Raw genomic sequence first — 25,040 nt, forward strand, 5'->3', positions numbered from 1 at the left:
CAGTTATTTTATGTACTTAAAACTATCAGAAAAAGTTTATTTTCTTTCAGCTACAATTTTTTTTTTACAATGCTAAGTATTTCCTCAAGTTTTACTATTGCCAAATAATTTACTCAATATTTTCCCTTCCATGACTGATTACTTACCCTGAGCAAGTCATCTATACGACCTTCCTTCTTTTCCAGGTCCTGGTTTTTATTACTTTCTAATGCTGCTAATTTCAGCATTGTGAGATCAGTCTAAATGAAAGAAAGCTATTTGATTATCTTCATTATATATATCACTGCATGCAAATATAAAGTAGATTTTACTCGGGTTCTAAAAAGCAAAGAAAATGTTTGAGTTTGTGTTTATAAAAGTTATCCCAAAAGCCTCAGTATAGTTTTAAGTTTTAATACCTTCAGAAGTATAATTTCAATAAGCTTATAAAGAAATATTTAAAAGACTGATTTATACTAAAAGTTTTAGAATACTGTTATGTTCTTTATTAAAATTCAATATAACCACTCTTTCTGCTATCAACTCTGACTTTTGAACATGGCAAAAACTTTCATGAACTATTTAATGACTGAAAGCAATGTACTCGTAATACTAGTCTAAAGATTTGATGCATGTACAACAGCTTGCACATGACCGAACAGGAAAGTCTAATGGCAATAAATTGGGTAATAAAGATAGCTAAGCAAAAAGATCTACTCTTCCAATTCCCCTGGTATAAGATAGTATCATCCCAAAACTGTCATATGTAAAAAGTTAAAATGAAAAATTCAGTAATCAAAATTCATAAAAACAAATAAGCATAAAAGATATCTGATTTTCAATTTTCAAATATATAGCGTATATGAATATATATATAGACACCCAAAATGAACTGCTTTAATGTCCACTTATGACAAATGTAATAGCTTCAGGAAGGCAATGATTATACGTATTTGGATGGTATGTTCAAAAAAAATCAGTAAACAAAACTGACGTGTTGTGGTTGTTCTATTTAATATGCTTAAATATCTACAGATTTTTTAAAAGTTTTTAATGTCTATTTATTTATCTTGAGAGAGAGAGCAAGAGAGAGCAAGGGAGAGGCAGCAAGAAAGAATCCCAGGCAGGATCTGCACTGTCAGCACCTCGAACTCAGAAACCATGAGATCATGACCTGAACAGAAATCAAGAGTTGGACACTTAAGTGACTGAGCCACCCAGGCACCCCAAAATATCTACATATTTAACCAGCATGTAACAAAGGACAAGCTGATAGTAAATTGGATATTTCAGTTTCTCACTCCCTACAAACTACTTTTTTGTTTAGTAATTAGCTTTCTTGATGTATAATTTTACTCTATGACTATGTCTACAAGTTTCTACGTTATACTAAGTTTTTTATGTTGTTTGTACTAAGTTTCTTATAAGTCACTAGTTTCTTTACAAACCATACAGAGAAATTTTAATTACTATTTACCTGAGTAATTTTAAAGGATAACTGCTTTGGTTGTAAAATAGGGTGGTCCCCAAAAGCTAATGCAGTAGGAGAAGGGCTATTCGGTCGAACCTTAAAAAAATACATTAAAATTTTTACATTAGCAAGAAGAAAATAGGCTTATGCTCAGCAACAATACTTAACACTTCTTAAGTTTTTATCAGGATAATAACTGAATTAAAACATAATTGACTTAAAACTTTTTATCATCGTTTATTCAACAAGCATTCATTTTTAGAGTACCCTCCCTTACATAAAGGTGCAGTGAAAGAGATAACCATATATTCCCTGCCCTCAAGAAGCTTACATTCTAGAACCATCAAAAAAATTTTAATGCTTTTAATTTGTTAAATAAAACAAGGCCAAATACATTATTTCAAAACAAAAATATTAAAAACAGATGATGATGGTTCAAAAAGTAACACTGAAAAGATCTGAATATAGAACTCTTACACTAGGGACAAAAATGCATGCCCATATATAGTATAATATCAATTTACTGTTGAGTTTCAGAGTTTATCTAGTTATTAGTTTTAAAACACATCATTGAAAGATTGCATCATTGTATCATGACTTTCACTACAACTCAAAATTATTATTGAGTCTTAGTTTATTTTGCATATTGCAATATAATGTGTCCAAGGTACAAAATAAGTAAGATACAACTAAGTATATGTCTACCAGCAAGAACCAGAAGGGAACACTGGAAATAAAAACAATTTACTTGAATAAATAAGAGATACTGTGATTTTAAAAAACCTTCGATTCATTTTTTTTCAATTTTTTTTTTCAATTCATTTTTAAATTACTGAAAGCCAATACTACTTTTCTGGTTAGACACTAAACTTTCATATAATAAAATATAAGGAAAAATAAAATCCAATATACAAAACAATGCATATAAAAAGGACTAGGACTTAATAAACTAGAAACAAACCAAAAAGGTGTAAGATAATTTTTAGATCTAAGATTCTTCTCCTATGCTGAAATAAAATGGTCTAGGGCTAAAGGCTGCCTACCCTTTCCTACAAAGGCATTATGCTATCACTTTAGTGGTTAAGAAATTTAATTGCTAAGAGAATCAGAAATTAGATACCAGTAACTGAATATAGACTGATACAAGAGTATTCACTTTAGTCCCCTAGGTTTGACACCAGTCTTTTATGGAAACATTACTTCTCGCATATAATCAATTCAGGAAGTCTTTACCTTAAGGATCTTACTTTGAGAAATAACGTTCTAACAGCATCAAATCTTTAAAAAGAATTTAACCTACCTCACAAAATAATTTTCTAAGAAGATAAATACAAATAAATAAATACAGAAGTTCTCAATGAAAAGATAGTCAGTATACATACATATATATGTTCAGTAAACACATGTCAAAACTTACAGATGAGGAAGGAGTGGAATGTGAATGTGAATTCTGAGGAGAACGGATCGCAGGAGGTATGCCTCTTACTGGACTTGAGCCATTCCCACCTTGGTACTAAGGAAAAAAAAAGAAAACACTTTATGAAAATAGGTTTAGACAGATGTTATTTTAGACATGATAATATATTTTCTTTTAAATTAAATTCAGTAGTGATTTAAATGGTCAAGATAAGCAAAACTAAGGTTAGTTACAGCCAAGCCCTAAAAGACTATAAAGAGAAAATACTGATCACAGGAATATGAAAAGACCATGGTTAGCAAAGACCTTTATTTTTTTCTAACGATCTGGCTTTAATGTGTTACTGCAGCAGACTCGAATAATTAACCTCCCCAACAATGAACATGTATTATTTTTCCTTCAAATTTTAATAGTTCCCTTATAAATGTTTAACTGGTATAATCCTTAATACCCCCAAATTAACATATATACAAGTAGACGTCAATGAATATAATAAACTATCCTAAAACAGAATCAATATTCTCAAGATCTGTTCAAAATCCCAATGTTTGTAGCACTTAATATAAAAAATTATATAAATGTCTTTTCCCTTTAACAGCACAATATCTAATAAAAATCAATCCTTTCTTTCATGTATGACATGAATTACACTGCATGACTTAGGTACCTATGAAGAGAAGCCCCCTAAATCTATTCCGTAGCTACCTTTCTCATTTCTCACATTTCTCTACCAAGAATGGGAGGAGAAAACTGCTACTGGATTCCTCTCAGGATATTAGGAGCAGAGCAGAGACAGGGACCTCCTACCTAATGTGTCTTCCTGCAACCTAGGGACTTGGTCTAATTTTTTTTTTTTACTCTACAGTGCCTAGCAGAACTTGTGGCACATAAGAAGCATTCAACAGACTTGAAATTTGTTAATTTGAATTGATCCAACCTTTGGCAAAAATTCTTATTAACACTGAGGGACTCAACTAAACAGAAAGCACTAGGTTAGCAATACAAGAACATGGGTAGCAATAGTTTTACTTTAGATTCTGTAAATCCAATTAAGAAAAACAATGGATGGTTTAAAAAAAAAAAACAAAAAAAAACCCCACAAACTTTTAATACAGCCCTTCCCCTAACTGGCAAACTCCACTCTCATACTCAAGTAAATATAAATATTTTTCAACTGAGTAGATCATGTTTGTTGTTGTTAACAATCATATCAATGTACTGTAATGTAACTGGTAGCCAAAAGTATTTCTATGTAGAAGAGTAACGAAATATTCTAATTGCATAAGAATGTTAATATATCACATTTATTATTTTCAGGGGCTCTTAGTTTCATATTTCTATCATTATTTAATTTCCATCTACAGGCTCAAATGTTGCTATGGTGCCATAAAGGCTGACTGACAGCAGAAACAATTCTAAACTAGAGGTTATTAAAGTTCTCTCTTTATACTTCCATTTAGAGTTAGACTTTAAATAGGCTGCTTTGTATTTCTGGTCCTCAGTTTCCTCATCTGTAATACAGAAACACTAATGCCTCCCGTGCCTATCTCCTGGACTGTTATAAGCAAGTATGTGAAAAAGTACTTTGAAAATGACAACAATAATATGCAAACATAAAAGTAAATTTTAATGTTCCTAGGAAGACAGGACATTACATAGTACTGACACTCTGCTCTAACTAAGTAGATAATCGAAAGTTGACCTTGTGCTTCAAAGAAATTATTTCAGCCCATAGCAAAATAATATTAAGAATTGGAGATATCTGTCGATAAACTTACTTCAAAATAGTCGCTAATTTTGTGGCCACGTCCCCCAATACTTTTTCCTAGAATATAAAAGTAAAAAACTTTTACAGATTTAGTCATGACTACATACCATACTATATCAGAAAGAATGTATCATACTTAATTTCCCTAATACAAATAAAATCATTCTTTGATAAAAAGAACATGATATTTTAATTGGGTAGTGATAGACATTGAAAGAATTATATTTAGAGTCCTCAGAGGGTTAGATGCCAATTTCAGAAATCCAAAAATCAAATGACATTTCAGTAGTAACATGTCAATTTTTAAAGTCCCAATTACTGGAGAATCAAATCAATGAATAAAAAAAGAAGAGACAAGTAGCAACTGTATAACTAACAAACCAATTCATATCTGTAAATAAAAGTTTTGATTAACACAAAACCATAACAAATGGACAATAACATGCTTTAATATGAATGTTATTTTGTAAAATGTTTGGATTTTCTGAAAAGTATTCCCAGGGTGCCTGGGTGGCTCAGTCAGTTAAACGTCCAACTCCTGATTTAGGCTAAGGTCGTGATCTTACAGTTCATTGGTTCGAGTCCTGCATTGGACTTCTCACTAGCAGTGTGGATCCTGCTTGAGAGTCTCTCTCTGCCTGCTCATGTACCCGCTCTCTCAATAAACAAAATAAACTTAAAAAAAAAAAGTATCCCCAAATTAACAGGATGTTCTTTCTTTCTTTTTATGTTTATTTATTTATTTTGAGACAGAGAGAGCATACAAGCAGGGAAGGAGTAGAAAGGGAGAGAGAAAATCTCAAGCAGGCTCTGCACTATCAGTGCAACACCAAATGCGGGGCTCAATCTCACAAACCAGGAGATCATGACCTAAGCCTAAACCAAGAGTCAGATACTTAAATAACTGAGCCACCCCAGGTACCCTGGGTGTTTATTTTTTTAAGTTTGTTTGAGAGAGAGAGAGAAAAAGCGTGCACGCATGCAGGGGAGTGGTGTAGAGGAAGACAGGGAGGGAGAGAAGCCCAAGCTGGTTGCATGTTGTCAGTGCAGAGCCTGAAGTGGGGCTTGATCTCACCAACCATGAGATCATGAGCTGAAATTAAGAGTTGGGCACTAAACCAACTGAGCCACCCAAGTGCCCCCATAGGATATTTTTTAATAAACTAGATTTTAAATATTGCTCTTATGACCATATTGGTAAAGTGGTCTAAATCATTTCATATTACAGTTCTTTGATTAAAAGTTTTGCTCTAAAAGACTCTTAATCAATTTTATAAATACTGAATTAAGGACAGGGGATAGGGTAAGTGGGTGTGATAGGGATTAAATAGAGCACTTGTGAAGAGTACTGGGTGTTAAGTGTTGAATCACTAAATTTCACACCTGAAATCAATTTTAATATATATATTAACTAATCAGAATTAAAATAAAAACTTGAAATAAAAAAATATATTGGGGGCGCCTGGGCGGCTTAGTCGGTTAAGCATCCGACTTTCGCTTAGGTCATGATCTCGCGGTTCGTGGGTTCGAGCCCCGCGTCGGGCCCTGTGCTGACTGCCAGCTCAGAGCCTGGAGCCTGTTTCAGTCTGTGACTTCCTCTCTCTCTGACCCTCCCCTGCTCACACTGTCTCTCTCTCTCTCCTAGAAATAAATAAAACATTAAAAAAAAATTAAAAAAAAAAAATATTGAATTAAGAAGGTGCTAAGAAATTCTGTGTTTAGAGATACTTTTTTGGATGAGAGGCACCCACCCTTCATTGGAACTATACAGAATGCAGGATTTCTTCAATACAAATAAAACCTGATGATACCATGAAGTCAAAGCTTTGGATAATATAAACACACACATTATCAAATCAACACTGACATATATTAATTTATTCATTTATTTTATTTATATAACAATATTTGAGTGGTTACTATGTGCTAGGCATTACTAAGATGAACAAGGTTACATTTAAGGGGTGCTTGGATGACTCAGTCGGTTGAGCATCTGACTCATCATTTTCGCTCAGGTCATGATCCCAGGGTTGTGAGATCGAACCTTGTATCAGGTTCTGTACTAAGTGTAGAGCCTGCTTAAGATTCTATCTCTCTGCGACTTCCCTCTCCCTGGATCGGTATCTCTCTCTCCTTTGCTCAATATCTCTCTCTCCCTCTCATAAATAAATAAAGATTTTAAAGTTCTGCAACATTAAATTCGATTTTTTTTAATGTGTACTTATTTTTGAGAGAAAGACAGAACACTGAATAGGACCAGAGAGGGGGGGGACAGAGGATTCGAAGTGGGCTCTACGCTGACAGCAGAGAGCCTGATGCAGGGCTCAAACTCACGAACCGTGAGATTATGACTTGAGCCGAAGTCACTCAACCAAGTGACCTACCCATGCACCCTAACAACCTTAAATTCTTTCGTTTAACAAGAAAACCTTACTCACAACTATAAATGCTATCTAGAAAGTCTGAACAATAGTTTTATACAGATTTATTTAGAGGTTGGAAAGGACTACAGTTTTACAGGTATACCTTGTTTCAATGCACCTAACTGATACTGTTCTTTGTTTTTTTGTTTTTTTTTTTTTTTAACACAAATTGAACGGTCTGTGGTAACCTTGCACTGAGCAAGTCCATAGGCACCGTTTTGCCAATAGACGGCATTTGTTCATGTCTCTGTGTCACAGTTTGGTAAATCTGGCAATATGTCAAGCTTTTTTATTATTATTATATGCTATGGTAAACAACTCACTGAAAGTTCAAATGACAGCATTTTTAAGCAATATTTTTAAATTAAGAAATGTATGATGGGGGGGCGCCTGGGTGGCTTAGTCGGTTAAGCGTCCGACTTTCGCTTAGGTCATGATCTCGCGGTTCGTGGGTTCGAGCCCCGCGTCGGACTCTGTGCTGACTGCCAGCTCAGAGCCTGGAGCCTGTTTCAGAGTCTGTGTCTCCCTCTCTCTCTGACCCTCCCCTGCTCACACTGTCTTTCTCTCTCCTAGAAATAAATAAAAAACATTAAAAAAAATTAAAAAAAAAAAAAAGAAATGTATGATGGTTTTTAGATATAACGCTATTGCATACTTAATAGTGTATGTTTATATACCCTGAGAAACCAAAAAATTCATTTAACTTTGTTACTGTGATATTTGTTTTATTGTGATGGTCTAGAACTAAACCTGAAGTATTTCTAAGGTATGCCTGTATACCCAAAAAATTTTCCTTCTTCCTATAACAACTTTCCTGCAGATTCTGAAGAAGCTACTATCCTTTAATGAAGACACAGACATTTTTGGTTGTCTATCCAGAAGCTATTTCCCTAATCCTTTTTCCCTAACTGAACACAAATTTTGCTCTATTAAGATTCCCTCCCCTACATAACACATGTAATTTCAGAAGAAGCTGACTCCTACCTGGCCTTCATCCTAGGTTCCCTCCCCTCCTGATTAGAAATCCAATTTTGTTCAGGTACCATCGCCTGTCCACAAAGCCTTCATTTCTAAAAGGACTTTACCCACTTTCAATTTCAGAGATGGATCTGATTTTTTAAAGAACAATAGTACGTTTAGTGGACATAACTGGGTTTGGAATGGACTCATGACCCAATTCTGGCTGACAAGATTATAAGAGAAGTTTGCTCTGGACTTGAAGAAGCTAATCTTCAAAGAAAGAGGGGAAAAAACATAGAAAGCCAACTCTCTCTAAAGCAAATACAAGTGTGAAAGCTGAAGCAAGTAAATTCCATCAAAATCAGATCCACAATTTTGTGGATGGCAGATGACAAAGGAATAAACATGGATTCTTAAAAACATAGGATCTGGGTTGGATCAACCAACCCAGAAGTCCTACCCTAATTTAGGACCTACTTTTAAGTGAGTTTTTAAATCAAAAGTTGAAACTCTCGTAACTAATACATTTTTACACTAAATCAAAATCCAAGTCCACTCATCACAACCTGATAGAACTATACCAAGACCAAAAACAAGCTCAGAGCAGACTGAGATACAAAGTACCACACATCTACAGAAAGATGCTGAAGTGATTTAACTCCTTCCATCCACACAGACAGTTGCTGCAAGTATATTCCTTGATGCCGGTGTCACATGTAAATACTAGTGTACTATGGGTTCATGGCCTTAGTCCTTATAAGCTAAAGAGTGGCTCTATGTAATATATGTATAAAGTCCTTACATGTGATCAAAGAACCAATTTATTGTATTTAATTTTGAGTGGCCAAATTAAATGACAATACTATTTTGTTGTCTCTTACAAAGTTTGTGTAGTCTAATGAAAACCATCACAAAGGGTAGGTATGCAAGAAAGAATGAAGACAAAACAGTTTTGGAAAGAAAAAGTTGGTGTTTTAATAAAAGTCCCCCAATCATTTTTATATAGTCTTTTTCTTTTTTAAATAAAAAGAATAAGCAAGCTTTGGGTACTTGTACTTTAAAGCGACATCTAATGTTCTTATTCAAAGACAAGAAGCCGTTTCAATACCATAATTTAGATAAAGAAAGAAAAATGAAAAGGAGTAAGGTAATGTTTGCCAGGTCTGTCTTTTCAATTCTCAAATTAAAAAAAATCAGGGAAATGTCAAAAAGCCTAAAAATAGTAACCATATACTAACTATCTGTGGTACAAAAAGATTCCAATTTCTTATCATTATTTCTTATAGGAAGTATATTCCCATACTATTAGTAATGCATAAATTACATAATAACTATAGAAATTAGAAAAAAATAACATCACTTGTCCAATTAAACTACTGATTAAAAATATGAATAATTAATTGTAAATGCTCATTTGGCTCTGAAAGAAGATTCTGTTTCACTTACCCTGACTACTTTCATTCTGGTTTTCTGCTTTTCTCTTTCTTCCTCTAGATGATTCCGATTGTTTCTTCTCTGGTGTCTACAGAAAGCAAGTTAAAAGAATTTAAAATTAAACTTTTTACATGCAAAATTATTACAGTCACTATATAAATTATTTTTATTTTCAAAATAAAAATGATTTTGTTCAATAGTGCTCATGTGATATAAATGTATAGTTATTAACATACAATTTATTAAAAGATACAATTTTCTATTGTATAAATTTTTAAAATTCAAAGTATAGAAGACTTGTATGTATTACTTGAAATTCAGATTTACACAATCTGATTTGAGGTGGATGAAAAATCTGACAGTAATTAGCTTTTAAAAGATGCTCTTCAAATTCTTAACTGGATTGGGCAAAAGACAATAAAAATAAATAAACAATAAAAACCTATGTTTTTCCTATTAGCTTTCTATTATTCAGACATATTTAGTCTGTAAAAGAAATGAAATGGGGGAATGGAAGGGTTTCATTTCCCCCAAGAAATGAAAAAGAAAAGAGCAAACACAAACTCTGATATATATATACAATCCCTACTAAAAAGAACCATTCATCTAAATGTCTAACAATTATTATGTAACAACAATTAGAGCAAATTCACAGATTATGCCCTAAATCAGGGGATAGCAAACTACAGCCCACTGGCCGATTTGGCCAGACACCTGTTTTTGTAAGGCCCATAATCTAAGCATAACTTTCACATTTTTAAATAACCAAAAAAATAATTAAATACTATGATATGAAAATTTTAAGAAATTCAACTTTGAGTGTCCATAAATAAAGTTTTACTGGAACACAGCCACACTCATTCACTTATGTGCTATCTATGGTTGCTTTCACACCACAATAGCAGTTAGTTCCTACAAAGACTCTATGGTCTAGAGAGCCTAAAATATCTGGCCCTTTACAGAAAAAGTCTGCAGATACCCTACCCTAGATGATGGCTTATTGTCAAATTAGTAATTTCATTGGGCTAAAATGACAAGTAATTTTCGTGGAGTGTTGACAGGCTGTTGTTGTGCTTAAAGATTAAAACTAAGAGCAAAAGCACAAGGCAATGGCACAAGGCCCTCAAATTCTAGAAGCCTGGCAAGTATGTCTGGTGCCAGAACAAAGAATGTTTGAATGAATGAAACATCGAGGCAACTTAAAATAAATCTCTAAAGGCAATGCATTCCCCAAACAAGGAAGGAACATATTCCATATTCTGCTGTGTGTGAGTAGTCTATGATTAAACAGCATGGATGACAATGCATAACCTAACTCATATTGAGCATCTATGATTCCTCTTCAGTAGTAACATGGAGCTCTAAGTTCTCTTACTCCCATTTTTGTCAACAAGACAACAGATTTTGAGAGGGTGAAGTGAATGTTTAGAATCTGAAGTCTTTAACAACAGGAGTGACACCATCTTCCCACCTAACCCTCCCATTCCCCCATTCCTGCATACAGCTATCACTTGATAAATACATGAATATTAAATAACTTATTCAAGGTAACCAGGATTTAAATCAAATTCAATTCTGTACTTTCAAGGCCTGAATGGTTTTTTCCCCCTCTATATGACATGCTACCTGCCCTATGTCAATAACTGAATGAATCAACTATACAAAAAAACTTCAAAATTTTATCAGGTTTGTAAATAAAATTATGTCCAATAAACTGCCAATGTTTTCACAAACCAAACCAAACCAAACCAAAACAAAACAGATCTTAAAGAAATCCACCCATGGGGCGCCTGGGTGACTCAGTTGGTTGAGCGCCTAATTTCAGCTCAGGTCATGATCTTGCAGTTCATGGGTTCAAGCCCCACGTCGGGCTCTGTGCTGGCAGCTAGGAGCCTGGAGCCTGTTTCAGATTCTGTGTCTCTCTCTATCTCTGCCCCTCCCCTGCTCGTGCTCTGTCTCTCTGTCTCAAAAATAAATAAACATTAAAAATTAAAAAAAAAAAAAAGAAAAAAGAAAAGAAATCCACCCTAACTGACAATCTACTCAAAAGACAGACTGATGTACCAGCAATTTAGGATAAATAGTTCATTAGTTTAGTTATCAAACTCAGACAAACAATAACCAATTTTCTTCAAAATAACACCAAATTAAAAATTCTAAGTTAACATTTTTATAAAGAACCCTGAAATCTATCTTAAAGCAAAGAAGGAACTGATTCCCAAATAATACGTATTCATATCCTTCCCAACTTAATCTGTGTAACAAATATAATTTAAAATTTGAAAAATACATTTTTTCACAAGTTTAATGTTACACTAATTTTTAAAATATTTATTTACTTTTGAGAGACAGACAGACATACAAAGCATGAGCGGGGGAGACACAGATCCAAAACAGGCTCCAGGCTCTGAGCTGTCAACACAGAGTCCGACATGGGGCTCAAACTCACATGAACTGTGAGATCATGACCTGAGCCAAAGTCGGATGCTCAACCAACTGAGCCACCCAGGCGCCCCAATGTTACACTGATTTTTAAGCATGACAGGATCCCATTTGAATTCCATCTTAAGTCTTGACTAGCTAACTTCTGAATAAACAACAACAAAAAATCCACGCAGAATACAATTCTAAAAGTTATACTGGAAACATTGTCTACCTAAATGGTTCCACATCATTTTCTAAAATACATTACAGGAAACACTGGATCAGTTAGATGAGAGGCTACATTTTAAATGCAGATGACACTGGGATGGTTCAACTGGGGTGACCAAAGTTAGATTTATTTACCACAAAGCTACTAAGAACCATAAAAATGCTAACATTCACTGGCTATCTACAAAAAGGGAATGGGATAGAGAGGCTTAGTTTTTACAGAAATTCTCAACCTTATTTGGAATATCATTTATTAAACACTTCACTGGATATATATTTGAAGATATTTAAGGTCTTTCTTTTTTTAAAGACCTATAGATTACGTAGTAAAATCTTCTTTTCTCTGAGGCAACATTTCCCTATCTAAAATTTACATATGATGGAATGGAAAAATGGGACAGTCCGTGGAGGGAAATGTCATTTTGTTAAAAACCATTAACAATGAATTATGGGATACCTGGGTGGCTCAGTACACTGAGTAGCTGAGTCTTGATTTCGCCTCTGGTCATGATCTGGTTTGTGAGATGGAGCCCCAAACTGAGCTCTGTGGTGACAGCTCAGAGCCTGGAGCCTTTTCCCGATTCTGTGTCTCCCTCTTTCTCTACCCTCTCCCATTCAGAGTCTGTCTTTCTCTCTCAAAAATAAAAAATTAACATTAAAAAATTTTACATAAATAAATATTTTAAAAAGCCCAAATGAATAATTATTATAGTTAAAACACACACACACACAACTTCTTCAGACCAGAGAAGAATTTGAGGAAGGAGGAGAAAAAAGGATGACTAAAGGACTAAGGAACTAAAATTAATTTTAAGACTGTAACATATGACTAATGTGGGGTAAGAACTTGGAAATAGCTAATAAAAAACCGGAAAGTTACGCAAAATAAAAAACAAGAAAGGAAAACCTAGATATAACTAAATCTGCCTATAAATACTTCCATTACAAACCCATCATTTTGTCCCTTCCTGTGAACCTTAATCTTTTTTCACCGATGCTGTAGTATGACCACCTCATTCCTCACTCTCACCTCAGATTATTTTATTTAGGCTTGTTCTGTCAGGCCAAATGAACCGTAATTTTCTAAAGAGCAAGTACCATGGGTCTCTGAAGAAACAGACTGGGACTAAGACTCAAACTCTGGGTCCATTATTTACCCTAACTCTTAGCATGTTACTTGTTAACCCAAGTTTCAAATTCTCTCATCAAATTTTCTTAAGTAATCTCTATGCCCAATGTGGGGCTTAAACTCAGGACCTGGGGATCAAGGGTCACATGCTCTATTGACTGAGGCAGCAAGGCACCCTATTCCCATCAATTTTAAATGTGATAATACAGATATAAGATTGTGGGGATTAAAATGAGAAACATACCAGAAACATACTTGGTACAGCATCTGGAATAGGTATGTACTCTATGAATGTCAGTAAGTACCCAATAAATTTTCTTATCTGAGTAGCTACCCTATTATTACAAATATCTGTGTACTTTCATATTTCAAAAGTTCAATCATGTGTCATCTGTTAAATGATTAGCAGATTCTGCCCTAATAGCTTACAAGTAACTTGTAGGGATTACAAAATAAGTGGTTTCCTCTCTAAGGTCCCATTCAACTCTGTTCTCAACTACAAGCCACAGAACTGGCAGTCTAGACCTTAAGTATTGTATCACTAACCTTTAGGACAGTGTGCATCAGTTATTTTGGTTTTAAATTTAAATAATCTGAACAATACCTATATTAAACAAAACAAAAATTCTCAGTGAAGGCTATTGCTGCCAGTTCTCCTGAGTCACTCACTTCTATACGGATTTAGTTGGAAATTTAGAACCTTGAGAATTTTAGTACATGCAGAAACTTGCCAAATACTTAATCTCTAAAATGGCTCATCAGTGAAGAAAAATCCAGAATGCTATCTGCAATTTTCAAATGGTACTGCAGAGACACCTTAAGAGAAAGGAGGTTGTGCCTCAAAAATTGTTAAAGAGGAGGGAGAAAGGAAAAAAGAAGCAGGTGGCTAAGGCTCTAGGTTATCAGAGACACATCCTCCATCTCCGGCTCTGTGCTTGCAAACACTGCATTTCTCATTTTAACACTGGAGATTCCATATTAGACTTACTTTGAAGAAAGAGTTCTATGGCTTAAAAAAGATTTGAAAAACAACCAATCTTGATCAGTTATTTCCTAGAAAATCCAAGGGACATCAACCAGGCCAGTTTGTATTTGCACAAGGCATAAAATTTGCTCATATCAAGCATTTTATACAAATATTTTCAAGTTTGCTATTGCTCTTGTGGATGCTGTCATTTCATTCTTTTCTTCTCTGTTTTTTCTCAACTGTTGCATTACAATTGACCACAATAAAGAAGGCAAAATAAATATGGAAGGCAAAATAATTTGATTTGGCTTTAAAGCAAAGATGGAAAGATTACAGCAATTATAAAGTCAAAGAATTCTGACATACAACGGAACGGTAGGTATGAGAAAATGATGAAAGGAGAGACTGGTACTATTTAAATCAATTTAGCTTCATAAAATGCTAATTTGTAATCATACCAAAACCTGAGTGATTACTCTGGCATTTAAATGTTCTAAGACATTAGTGAGAATTTACACAGCATTTGAAAGTATGTTCAAAAGACAAAGACAAATCTAAAGGACTCCAGAGATGATTGTGACATAACTGAACTAATGCTTCCATTTTACTTGGAATATAAGCCATTGATTATTAAACAAAGTTTTCATATACTAGGGATCTTGTTTTACCTGGCTCCTTGACATATTTTTAAGATAAAAATACGTGTGTGTTTCTTCAATGCAATTAAGACAAAATATTAGAAAACTAGAATCTTAACACTGTCACAGAGGAGGGAGATAAATCAGTATGGATTATGCCATGAAAACAGATAACCACCTCTATCAGTCTCCAACTAGAGATATTCAAAATTGGCATAAATGCATTACAGGAGATTTTAACAGTATGTGAAAAGACACCATTATAACACCAACAAAAGAAGAGTGGACATTAAAATTTATTCTTCACCTCCACCTTAGGCAGAATTCATCAGCCCTGACTAGACAACAACAAAAATCAGGTATCATCATCTCTAATAAAATTATTACAATTAACACAGATATATTTAATCTCTTCCTGTTAAATGAGAAAATAATTAAAAAGAAAAAGTTACTCTACTGTTAAATAATATCTATAACAGAATATTCGATCCTCAGATACGTCAGAATGAATGTTTTCCAAACAATTCATTTAGCTAAAGATTGGTTTCAAAAATACAACTCACTGGCTATTCTAATCATAGAGTTACTTAGGTACCCAATTTAAGGTCATTGTACTTTGAACAAACGGCATGACAAATTTTTTTGCTTGAAGCTGGTAATACCAATGTTCAATTTTATTCCACATTTCTAGGCAAAATTTGTTGAACTAGATGTAAGTCAGGAAAATGCTGGAGAAATCTGTTACTTTAATGGCATATATCAAAACAGCACTGAACTAGAAAGGAAAATCTGGAGCTTTATAAAAATAGTCAATGTAAAATAGATGTTCTATTCAAGAATATCAAATGTACAAGATATGTTTCTCCCAACCTTTTGCTATAAAAACTTGGTTAGAATAATGCGCTATAAGAAAACTAAAATTCTATTGTAAAAATTTCTTTGCTGCTTTGCATCAAATTTACATTTAGATAAAACTATCATGAAATATGTACATCCTAATTCAAGGATGATTTTGAGCTGGCAGGACCTGAAATTCACAGTCTGTTGTTGCTGCCCAAGAGTCAAAATTTTAATATTGTCTGGAAATGTTTGCTTGAAACTTTGACACCTAAAAGAAGATCGTTGTTATACTGCTGATTTCAATACTTTGTATAAAAAGTTTATATATGCAACATTTTGGGGATTCTATCATGAAATAAGAGCACTTCCTTGCTGTCTGAAGTAAATCCAATCAACAAATCAGCAATTCTGAATGTAGCCTATTTTCTGCTGTACTGCCTTTATTATTATTNAGGCGCCCCTGTACTGCCTTTATTATTTAATAATATGTACTATCAAAGATGGTGGAGAGCCAAGAAGATAAACTTGAGTAACTGCCCAACTAAAATGTGTGTGTGGTTCTTTTTTTAATGTTCACTTATTTTTGAGAGAGAAAGAGACAGAGACAGAGTGAGAGCAGGGGAGGGGCAGAGAGCAAGGGAGACACAGAATCTGAAGCAGGCTCCAGCTCTAAGCTGTGAGCACAGAGCATGACATGGGGCTCGAACTCACAAACTGTGAGATTATGACCAGAGCTGAAGTCAGGCATTTAACCGACTCAGCCACCCAGGCACCCCAAAAATGTGTGCTCACTTAGAGGTAACTTAAACTATGCCAGCTCATAACACTTTTTAAAGCCTCAAGGATTTTTACTCTGCTCACAAATATACAGTACCTACAATCGCATTAGCACCTAAAAGAACTATAATACTAAAACAGTCTTACTGTCAATTTTTAAAAACTACCTTAACTTGCCATTCTCACAGTCTGACTTTTAAGCTCCAATCATCTGGACCCATCTCAATTTACATTCACATATGTTTAAAGGAGTATACCAAGTCTTCAATATTGATGAAATGCAATTTTATCTCCCATTTTCTTACAATTTACATAGCATAACTATTTCTTGGCATTTTCCCTTCTCTGGCTTTCCTTTTAAGGCTTTATTTGTTGAACAGTATAGACTAAAAATTAAAATAAAGTTGGACTTTCTCCCCTATTCATATGATCTTGTAAGTTTTCAAATCATACAATCAGAATAAAACAGCCATATAGAGCAACTGCCGTGGGAGGAAAAAGCAAATTTTCAAGATAACTTATTCTGGAAATGTTGGCATTTTGAAAGTGCTTACAATAGTAAAATTTAGAACAGTGATTTCACAACTTTTCCCCCGGTGTGACACTCATGATGGAGTAACAAACTCCTGTATAATAGCCCTATAGACATTTCCTTGAACATGAATCCCTAGATTCTTAAACAATTTCTTTGGGATAGACACTTCTAAGTGTAAGTTTCAGGACACAGAATATCCACACTAAAAATTTTAAACATTTTGCCAAAGTGCATTTTCAGACACAATGTCAATCTATACTTTCACCAACACTGTGAGAATGCCAATATTTAACCAATCGCCAAATATCCGTCTACTTGATTTGTTTAAAAAAAAAAAAAAAGGTAGTATTCCATTGTTATTCTCTATAGCAATACTACATTTATAACCCAAAAAAGTGAGTACTTTGTTTTTTAAAAGAAATCTTTCTATCATTCAACTATTAACCCTGATTTTCAATGTTACTATACATCACAACCACTTACAAAGCTTTTACTTAAGCTCATGCTGTAGTCCCTGTTCCAAATTTAACCATCTCTGGAGAGAGACCAAAGGAATCCTCACTTTTAAAGAGCTCCAAAAGTGATGCCAATGTATCATCAGGATTAGCAATAGGCAATCTATGTATATAATAATAAGGCCTGCATATTCCACACTGGAAATTGTCAAAAATTAAGAAATTATTCTTAATATACTCTTCTATTAAAACTTAAAGATCAAAATAATGACATATAGCTTTAGCAGAAAACTCATTAGGATATAAGTCCAATGGGTTGTCATGGTTACTCAGTTATTTTAGAAAATGAGAATTAATCATTATACTTAACTGTGTGTTGCGGACATAAAAATACATCTAATATTTTTAAAACACTACTATAGTATATCACAGTGAAACCAAATTTGTCAGTAATGTCAGCCTGTGCTGACTGCCCTTAAAATCCAGACTAAAAGCAGTGTTTATCAGATATGGTATTTGTGAAATGATTTTTAGTCCAGGCATATCTTGGATTGGCAAATCTGATGTTACTTTAAGTCATTTTAAATCTAAATATTGCCAAAAAAGAATACCTTTTTTTTTCCTTCAAAAGACTAGCTAGGATCATTTATCTAACTAATGAGTTACACATTATCTTAGTTCTACAAAGTGTAGACACAGTAGTCGAGAGTATCACTTTAAAACAAAACATACTCTGGAATTAGAATTTTGACTGTTAACTTACTATCTGTGGGCAAACTAATTAACCTGTCTGGACTTCTGTTTTCATACTTAGGAATTGTGAAACTTACAGAGTTGTAATCTAGCTCCACAGGTAACATGCTAAAACTATTCTCTCTCCTTCATTACTGGGGTGGTACTTAACGAGAGGATATTTGGCAATACCTGGAGATATTTTTGGTTGCCACAAGTGGGGGGAAGGTAGGAAGGGGGAGGGAGTGGGCTACATAGATCTAGGCAGAGATGCTGATAAACACCCTGCATTGCACAAGACAACCCCACCCCTAGCCCAGGAATTCTCCATCCCCAAATGTCAATAATGTTAAGAGAAGCCTTGCTTTGATGAATACGTAAGAATGATTTGTAGCTGTTGACACAAAAGCTACCTGTATAGTACGGTACAACTAGAGTGGTGTTAAATTTATTCATTCAAAAAATATTCACTGAGCATATGCTATGGTCAAGCACTAGGCCAGGTTTCACTTTAAAGTAGGTCTTTAGTCTTAAAATGACTTGGAATTTTTCTCTCCCAATCTTATTTTCATCAATCAGCTTAAAATTTTCTTGTCCTTAAAACAACCAATCACTGACACTAAATGCACTTGTACAAAGAGAAACATTTAACAGTTGTTCATCATTTGCTTCCTAAATAAAAGTTACAGAATCATTATTTCAAGATTTCATGATTTATAAGAAACTGGAAGATTATCTAAACAGAGTATATAAGACTTACTCTTCTGAGAAAATGCCTTCATTAGTGTTATAAAATACACCAGTTTGCATGCACACAAAGTACTCTCCCCTTTAAGATGACAATGTTATTATACATATTACATACCTTATGTAGCAAAACTGTTATACACAGTTGTTTTGGTTTGGCCTCCTAACATAGTAAGAAGTGATAGGAAAATACTAGCACAAAGATAAGAAAAGACAGAGGAACCCAATCAAGTAGAACACCACAAAAATTATTTATCAGGCTAAAATATTTTAGAAAATAATGTAGGCAGCAGGATACAAAGAATATTTCTTAAAACTGAAGAAGGTACTAAATTAGGTGTCTAACAATTTTGGGAGCTAACAGATTTAAACAGAATAAAGTGAAAAACCAGGTAATTCACCTTAGGGAGGAATCGGCATGAAAATGTAACTTTCAGTGATACTTAACTATACATAACTAAATTCATTTTTCAAGTTTTCTTCTTTCTTACTAGGTGTTCAGACTAAGTCATTAAGGAATTCTCTGGGTTATAACAAAAACAGACAAGTAAAACTTTAATGAATTTAAAAAATCAATCTAAAACCTAAAATTTAAGGCCAATGTAATCTACATTTTCAAAGAGAACCATAATTTCCAGTCTAGGATACTTAAGCATTCACTGGGGAAACATTTAAGCCAAACACTATTAAGAGGGCAAAAGGGAAGTATGAAAAATAGAGATGGGAATGAATAAAAACAAAGTAAAAACAGGAAATACTCTTACCACTCTCCAAATCTAGCCATCTACTAATATAAGAAAATAACTCATTTAAATAATTCATACATGTGTATAAATTACATGTGTAGTTTTTAAGTAGCTTCTTCAACATAAGAGATTTTACATTAAAAATACTCAATACACAATGTCCCTAGCTCTAGAAATGGAAATTGTGCCCTGCTAAAGCCAGGTTCAATCTAGCTTTAGGTCTAATTCCCTAGTGTTAACTTCTACTTCCTCCCAAATATGAAAATAAGAAATCACACATAATGTGGTTCTTTGTAAATTCTTTTTTAAAAAGAACAAAACAAACCATTAATGTTTCAAAATATCTTTAATGCTATCATTTCAACTCAAATGAGAAAAAAAAACCTCATTTCAGTTTCAAGACTACTTCTATAAAATTAATTCAAATGACGAAACTAATCAGAACTTTCATAAAATGACCTTCATTAATCAACATCAGAGGTAAATTAAGACAATAAAGGCACTATATCATATTTATCTTTCATTACAATTACTGCAATTCTAAAAAGTGCATGTAAGTTTAAACGTCTAGATGCAACAGCTGTCACAGCTTCTGTATATCTAGATCTTAAAATCCTTAATCCTAAATAACTTAGAAATCAAATGCACTTGGACCAAAAGTAAACAGTAATTCAATGCCAGTGGACAAAGAGGTAAAGAATTAATCTTCCTCAAGAGGAAGNGGGGGGGGGGAAGTTCAGTTCTAGAAAAGAGAAATAATCTATTTTAAAATGATCAACTCTGGTTCAGATTATATAGAAGTACTATAAAAGATGAATATTAAAGATTAAATTGAGACAAAAATAAAGTCATTTGACATGTGTGTTTGCTTTACCAACATTATTATGTAATATGTTGTATGCAAGCACATAGGTATAAACAGACTTACATTGTGCTCCAAAATTATTAAAGATGCTATAATTCAATTATATTTATATTCAGTCACAGATATTTCAACCTTAGTAAGAAATAAAATTAGAGAAATATAAGGAACATATTCTAGGTCATCCAAAAGGAGAGGGAGGGAGAAGAATTATGTCATTAGTGTTCATTAATAGAAAATAGTAATAAATAATAAAGGTCTTTGTGCTTAGAGAAGGCTCCTTCAAAAAGAACTGCAAATAGGTGAATGAAGGCAGATTTTAAAACTTAGAAAACACGGATAACCAAGGAATATGGGCTCCTTCTCTTATCCTCATAAAATAATCTGGACATTTAGCCAGCAGATAATGCACGTATATCCTGTTTCTAACTCCTTCAAGCATTCTAAAACATTTAAAATAAGATGAATGGCCATCTTCCTCCATCCTCTACAATCTCTTTTTCTGGTCTGTCCCATAAATTTTTTATCACTCTCACACCCACAACCCATTCATGATTCTTTCCTTCAGCTGATAACCTCTACCTCACTTTGAAGTAAATAAAAGGTCATTTGGTTGGAAGTTTGCCATCAGAGGAAAGGATGTATCCAGTCAATTCTATCCACAATGAATCCAACCAACTCAGGGTTTGGATCTTGACATTTCATACCACCTCAAAAAAAAAGGTGTTAAATTTGATTCTATTTTCTCTCTTTACAGCACTTTTCTTGTCCCACTGTCACAGCTCTGCTATGAACCCTTCCCTCGCACATAATATGTCAAGCCTGTTAGACTCTAGATACCATCTCCTTTCCTTTATCATCAAGATTCTGCCAAGAGTCATCAATATTTGCTGTCACTATTTCCTCACTATCCAATCTCTCCTTGACAGACTACAATCTGACATCTTGCTACCATTAGTCCACTAAAATTAAGCCTAAGTGACAATTCTTAGTCACTTTTTATAGTCATTATCCTAATTGACCTCTGTGACATTTGATTCTACTTTATTATTCTTCTCCTCCACTTTCTCTTCTTTTTCTTCCTACTATCTACCTCCTCACCAGACTGCTACTCTTTCTCTAGCAGGCCTATCTTGCCTGCTAACATTTCCTAGCATTACACATACTATCAAGATGAGTTCACATACAGAAGCAGTTTTTAAACTATTGGGTCTCAGGACTCCTCCACAAACTCTTAAATAACACTGTTGAGGACCCCAAGAGCTTTTATTTATGTGGGCTACCACTATCGATATTTACTATTCTAGAAGTTAAAACTAAAAAGGTTTTGAGACACTAGAATATACAAGTCATCAGAGTGATGATGTCATCCTGTGTCATTACAGACTAGAAAATTTCACTGTAAATTCATGAGAAAATGAAAGTTAAAAAGCCAAATACATCTTAGCATTATTATAAAAATTGTTATTTTTAAAACGATAAAATAACCTTAGAAAAGGCAAATAATGTCTTAGCATTACTATAAAAATTTTTTTGACCTTCGGAACCCTCTGAGTCTTAAGAGACACCCCCCAAGCCCCTCCCCTGCCTAGGAATCCTATGATCACTCAAGCCTTTAACACCTGTGCCAAAAATTCCTCTAAGTCTTCATCTCTAACCTGAGCTCCAGATAGTTCCTATTGCCTAACTGAAGTACCATCTTCATTTGGTCAATTCACAGATATTCAAACTCACTATTGTCTAGAATTTAATTCATTACCCTCTATGCCAAATCTATGTTTCTTCCTTCTGTGTTGTCTACCTTCATCAAAGGCACTAATATTCACCTAAAGCCAGGTAACTAAATAACCCTAGGCTCCTCTCTTTCCTTCTTTACCCTCATTCAGTCATCAAACCCTACTGATTCTATTTTTATAGTCTAGTAGAATCTGAGAGCCTGTTAGAAATGCAAATCCCACTCCAGACCTAAAGACTTAAGGAACCACTGATAATTCACTTGCAACACTAAAATTTGAGAAGCATAAGCCTGGGAGGTGATAAAATCAATAACCAAAGTTAGAAAACCTGAAGGAGAAGGAAGAACCCAAAAGGTAAACTTGAGAACACTTTAATTAGCACCCTGACCACTTGAAGTTTTTCCTACTATTAAACCGTGGGGGTTAGCAGTTTCGTAAAGATGGCAGTATCCCATAACCAACTGATCTTCCCAACTTAGGTTTCACCTTCCTCCTAACTCTATCCACTCCACTGCTACCTGAGGGAGCCTTCCTTATCTCTACTTTGCCATTTGTTTTTCCTGCTTAAATGGCTCTCCATTATCTAGACAAAAGTCCAGATTGCTCACTATAAAGTACAAGGGCTTTCAAACCCTCATTACTACCAATCTTTCAGCATCTTGCATGTCCTACCTATACCAGAAGTCTGCAAACCAGGTGTATTACACAGGCAGTTTGTTATGGTTTTTAAGCTTCTCGGGTGATCTAAAGTGCAGCTCGGGTTGAGAATCACTGCCCCATGTCTTGAACAAAACCATCTGCCATGCTTCCATGCAAATCCAAAAAGTCTCTCTGCCTGCCTTCTTCTCATACTTTGCCCTTGTGTTCTGAGATGAATTCAAAGCCTTTCTAGCAACTCAACCACCATCTCTTCTTTAAAGGAAGACTTCTCTTTTTTCCCCTCTTCTCCTCTGCAGGCAGACAGAATTAGGGGTTCTTGCTCTTTGCTCCCACAGTACTTTGTACTTCTTCTATCTATTATAGCATTATCTACACTATTTATGAGGCAGTCTGTTCTACTAGACAACAACCTCATGTGAAGACTGGGATTGTACCATATTTATCTTTTATATTCTCTGTGCTTGGACACAGAGGTTAGAAGATAATGGATATGTAATAAATGCTTACTGAAAACAGCAAATTTTGGAGGCTTATTGAATTCACCTTAGAATGACGTAAAAAAAAAAAATAAGAAAGCACAAACAAGACAAATACCTTCCTGCCTATGAAGGCATTAACAAAGAGAAAGATCTCTTTGTTCTAAATTCTACATTTAGTAATAAAAAGAAAATCCATGTATGAAGTAATTCACATATGAACTGAAATGAAATTCAGTTGAAGTAGATTCAAATCAGCCTAACAGTGAATATCAGATGCTTTCAGTTTTAATAGTAAACGGATAGAAAACAGAAGGTTCTGGGTGTCTGAAAAGAGTATTGGGTAGGAGGAAAAAGCCCAACTGAAGAAGCAAAAGCTCAAGATATGCATTAATATGCATAAATAAAATATGGAAATAAGGGACAGGAAGAAGGGCTGACAAATTGAGGGCAGGGTGGGGTAGAGGTGGGTGACAGAGAACTGCTAAATTTTTTTTAAATAAACTGTTAGTACTAATTGTTCATTAAACCAAAACTATTATTTAAGAAAATGTAATGGATGAAGAGATGGATTATCAAAAGAATAAAATGACATCAGGAGACAATAAAATACTACATAAACTTTACTACTAGGTGTACCAGGAAAAAAAAGTAGTACTTCCACCCTACAATCGTTTACTCCCAACAACTTCACTTAAAGACCTACAAATATCGATATTCCGAAGTGTGTAAAATTTCATCCCAAGGACATTCATTAATTAAAGTATCTTAATATGGAAATAAAATCTGGAAACCATTTTCTAGATAAGTAGCTTCCTAAATGAGAAGACAAAAAAAGTGCTTCTTCAAATCTTAAAGAAAAAGTATAAGATTTAGACCTTTCCACAATCCTATGCCACTTGACTTAACCATTAATTTGTAAAAATTCCAGATATAGAACACAGAACAGCAAAAGTTCTAAAATTGTAAGATTCTCCATTGCTGCCCCAAATGTCAAATTTTCTATACAAATTATATTAAGTATATGCAATGGTTAGCCAAACTGTAGTTCACTGTAAATTACACTATGGTCTTAAAAGAAAAAAAAATTTTTTTAACTAAAAATACAGCCAAAAGTGATCTTGGAATTCTTTAAAGGGAAGTGGTACTTTCTTATAGATGGAATCTTTTGAAAGAATTAAAATACTCTCTCTGTCTTATATCTGGAGCATGAGTACCTATGAAGAATATAGAAATATATAACTATTATAGGTGATCTAACTTTTACTAAGTTTTGCTATTAAAAAAAGCTCTCAAAAACATCAGATGTGGTGAAGAGAAAAAGGGAACTATCTAAAACTATTTTATTACCTTTCATAATGTAACAGCCTATGAAAGGAAAGACATGTGAAATTACTAAATAGACCAAAATCTGGAAATATCAAGAAATGTTCCAAAGTCCAGGAGATATAAAGTGAAAACATTCTTGATAAAGTTTTCTGAAAAGCTGTACTCTCACTAAATCTAAACCTACACTTTATAAGGACTTAATGTAAGTGTGCTAATTTGAGAACAAACTAAACTGTGATAATCTGGTGCTACAGGGGCTACTAACGCTTACCTCAAGGGAACCTACTGCAGATAAAGTCCCGTCACT

General features: G+C 34.0%; 1 protein-coding gene across 1 annotated transcript in view; it reads right to left on the reverse strand.

The window, feature by feature from the left end:
* The window catches only part of TLK1 (tousled like kinase 1), a 107,701-nt gene that overhangs the window by 53,925 nt on the left and 28,736 nt on the right, over window positions 1-25,040 (reverse strand). Inside the window, exons 4-8 of the mRNA XM_077751114.1 lie at window positions 9,465-9,540; window positions 4,646-4,692; window positions 2,868-2,963; window positions 1,457-1,546; window positions 147-239 (exon numbers count right to left, since the gene is read on the reverse strand). Coding sequence (XP_077607240.1) covers window positions 147-239; window positions 1,457-1,546; window positions 2,868-2,963; window positions 4,646-4,692; window positions 9,465-9,540 — 402 coding nt within the window. The remainder of the gene's footprint in view (window positions 1-146; window positions 240-1,456; window positions 1,547-2,867; window positions 2,964-4,645; window positions 4,693-9,464; window positions 9,541-25,040) is intronic.

This window comes from Crocuta crocuta, unplaced genomic scaffold, assembly GCF_008692635.1.
Source record: "Crocuta crocuta isolate KB4526 unplaced genomic scaffold, BGI_CrCroc_1.0 scaffold219, whole genome shotgun sequence".
Classification (NCBI taxonomy): domain Eukaryota; kingdom Metazoa; phylum Chordata; class Mammalia; order Carnivora; family Hyaenidae; genus Crocuta; species Crocuta crocuta.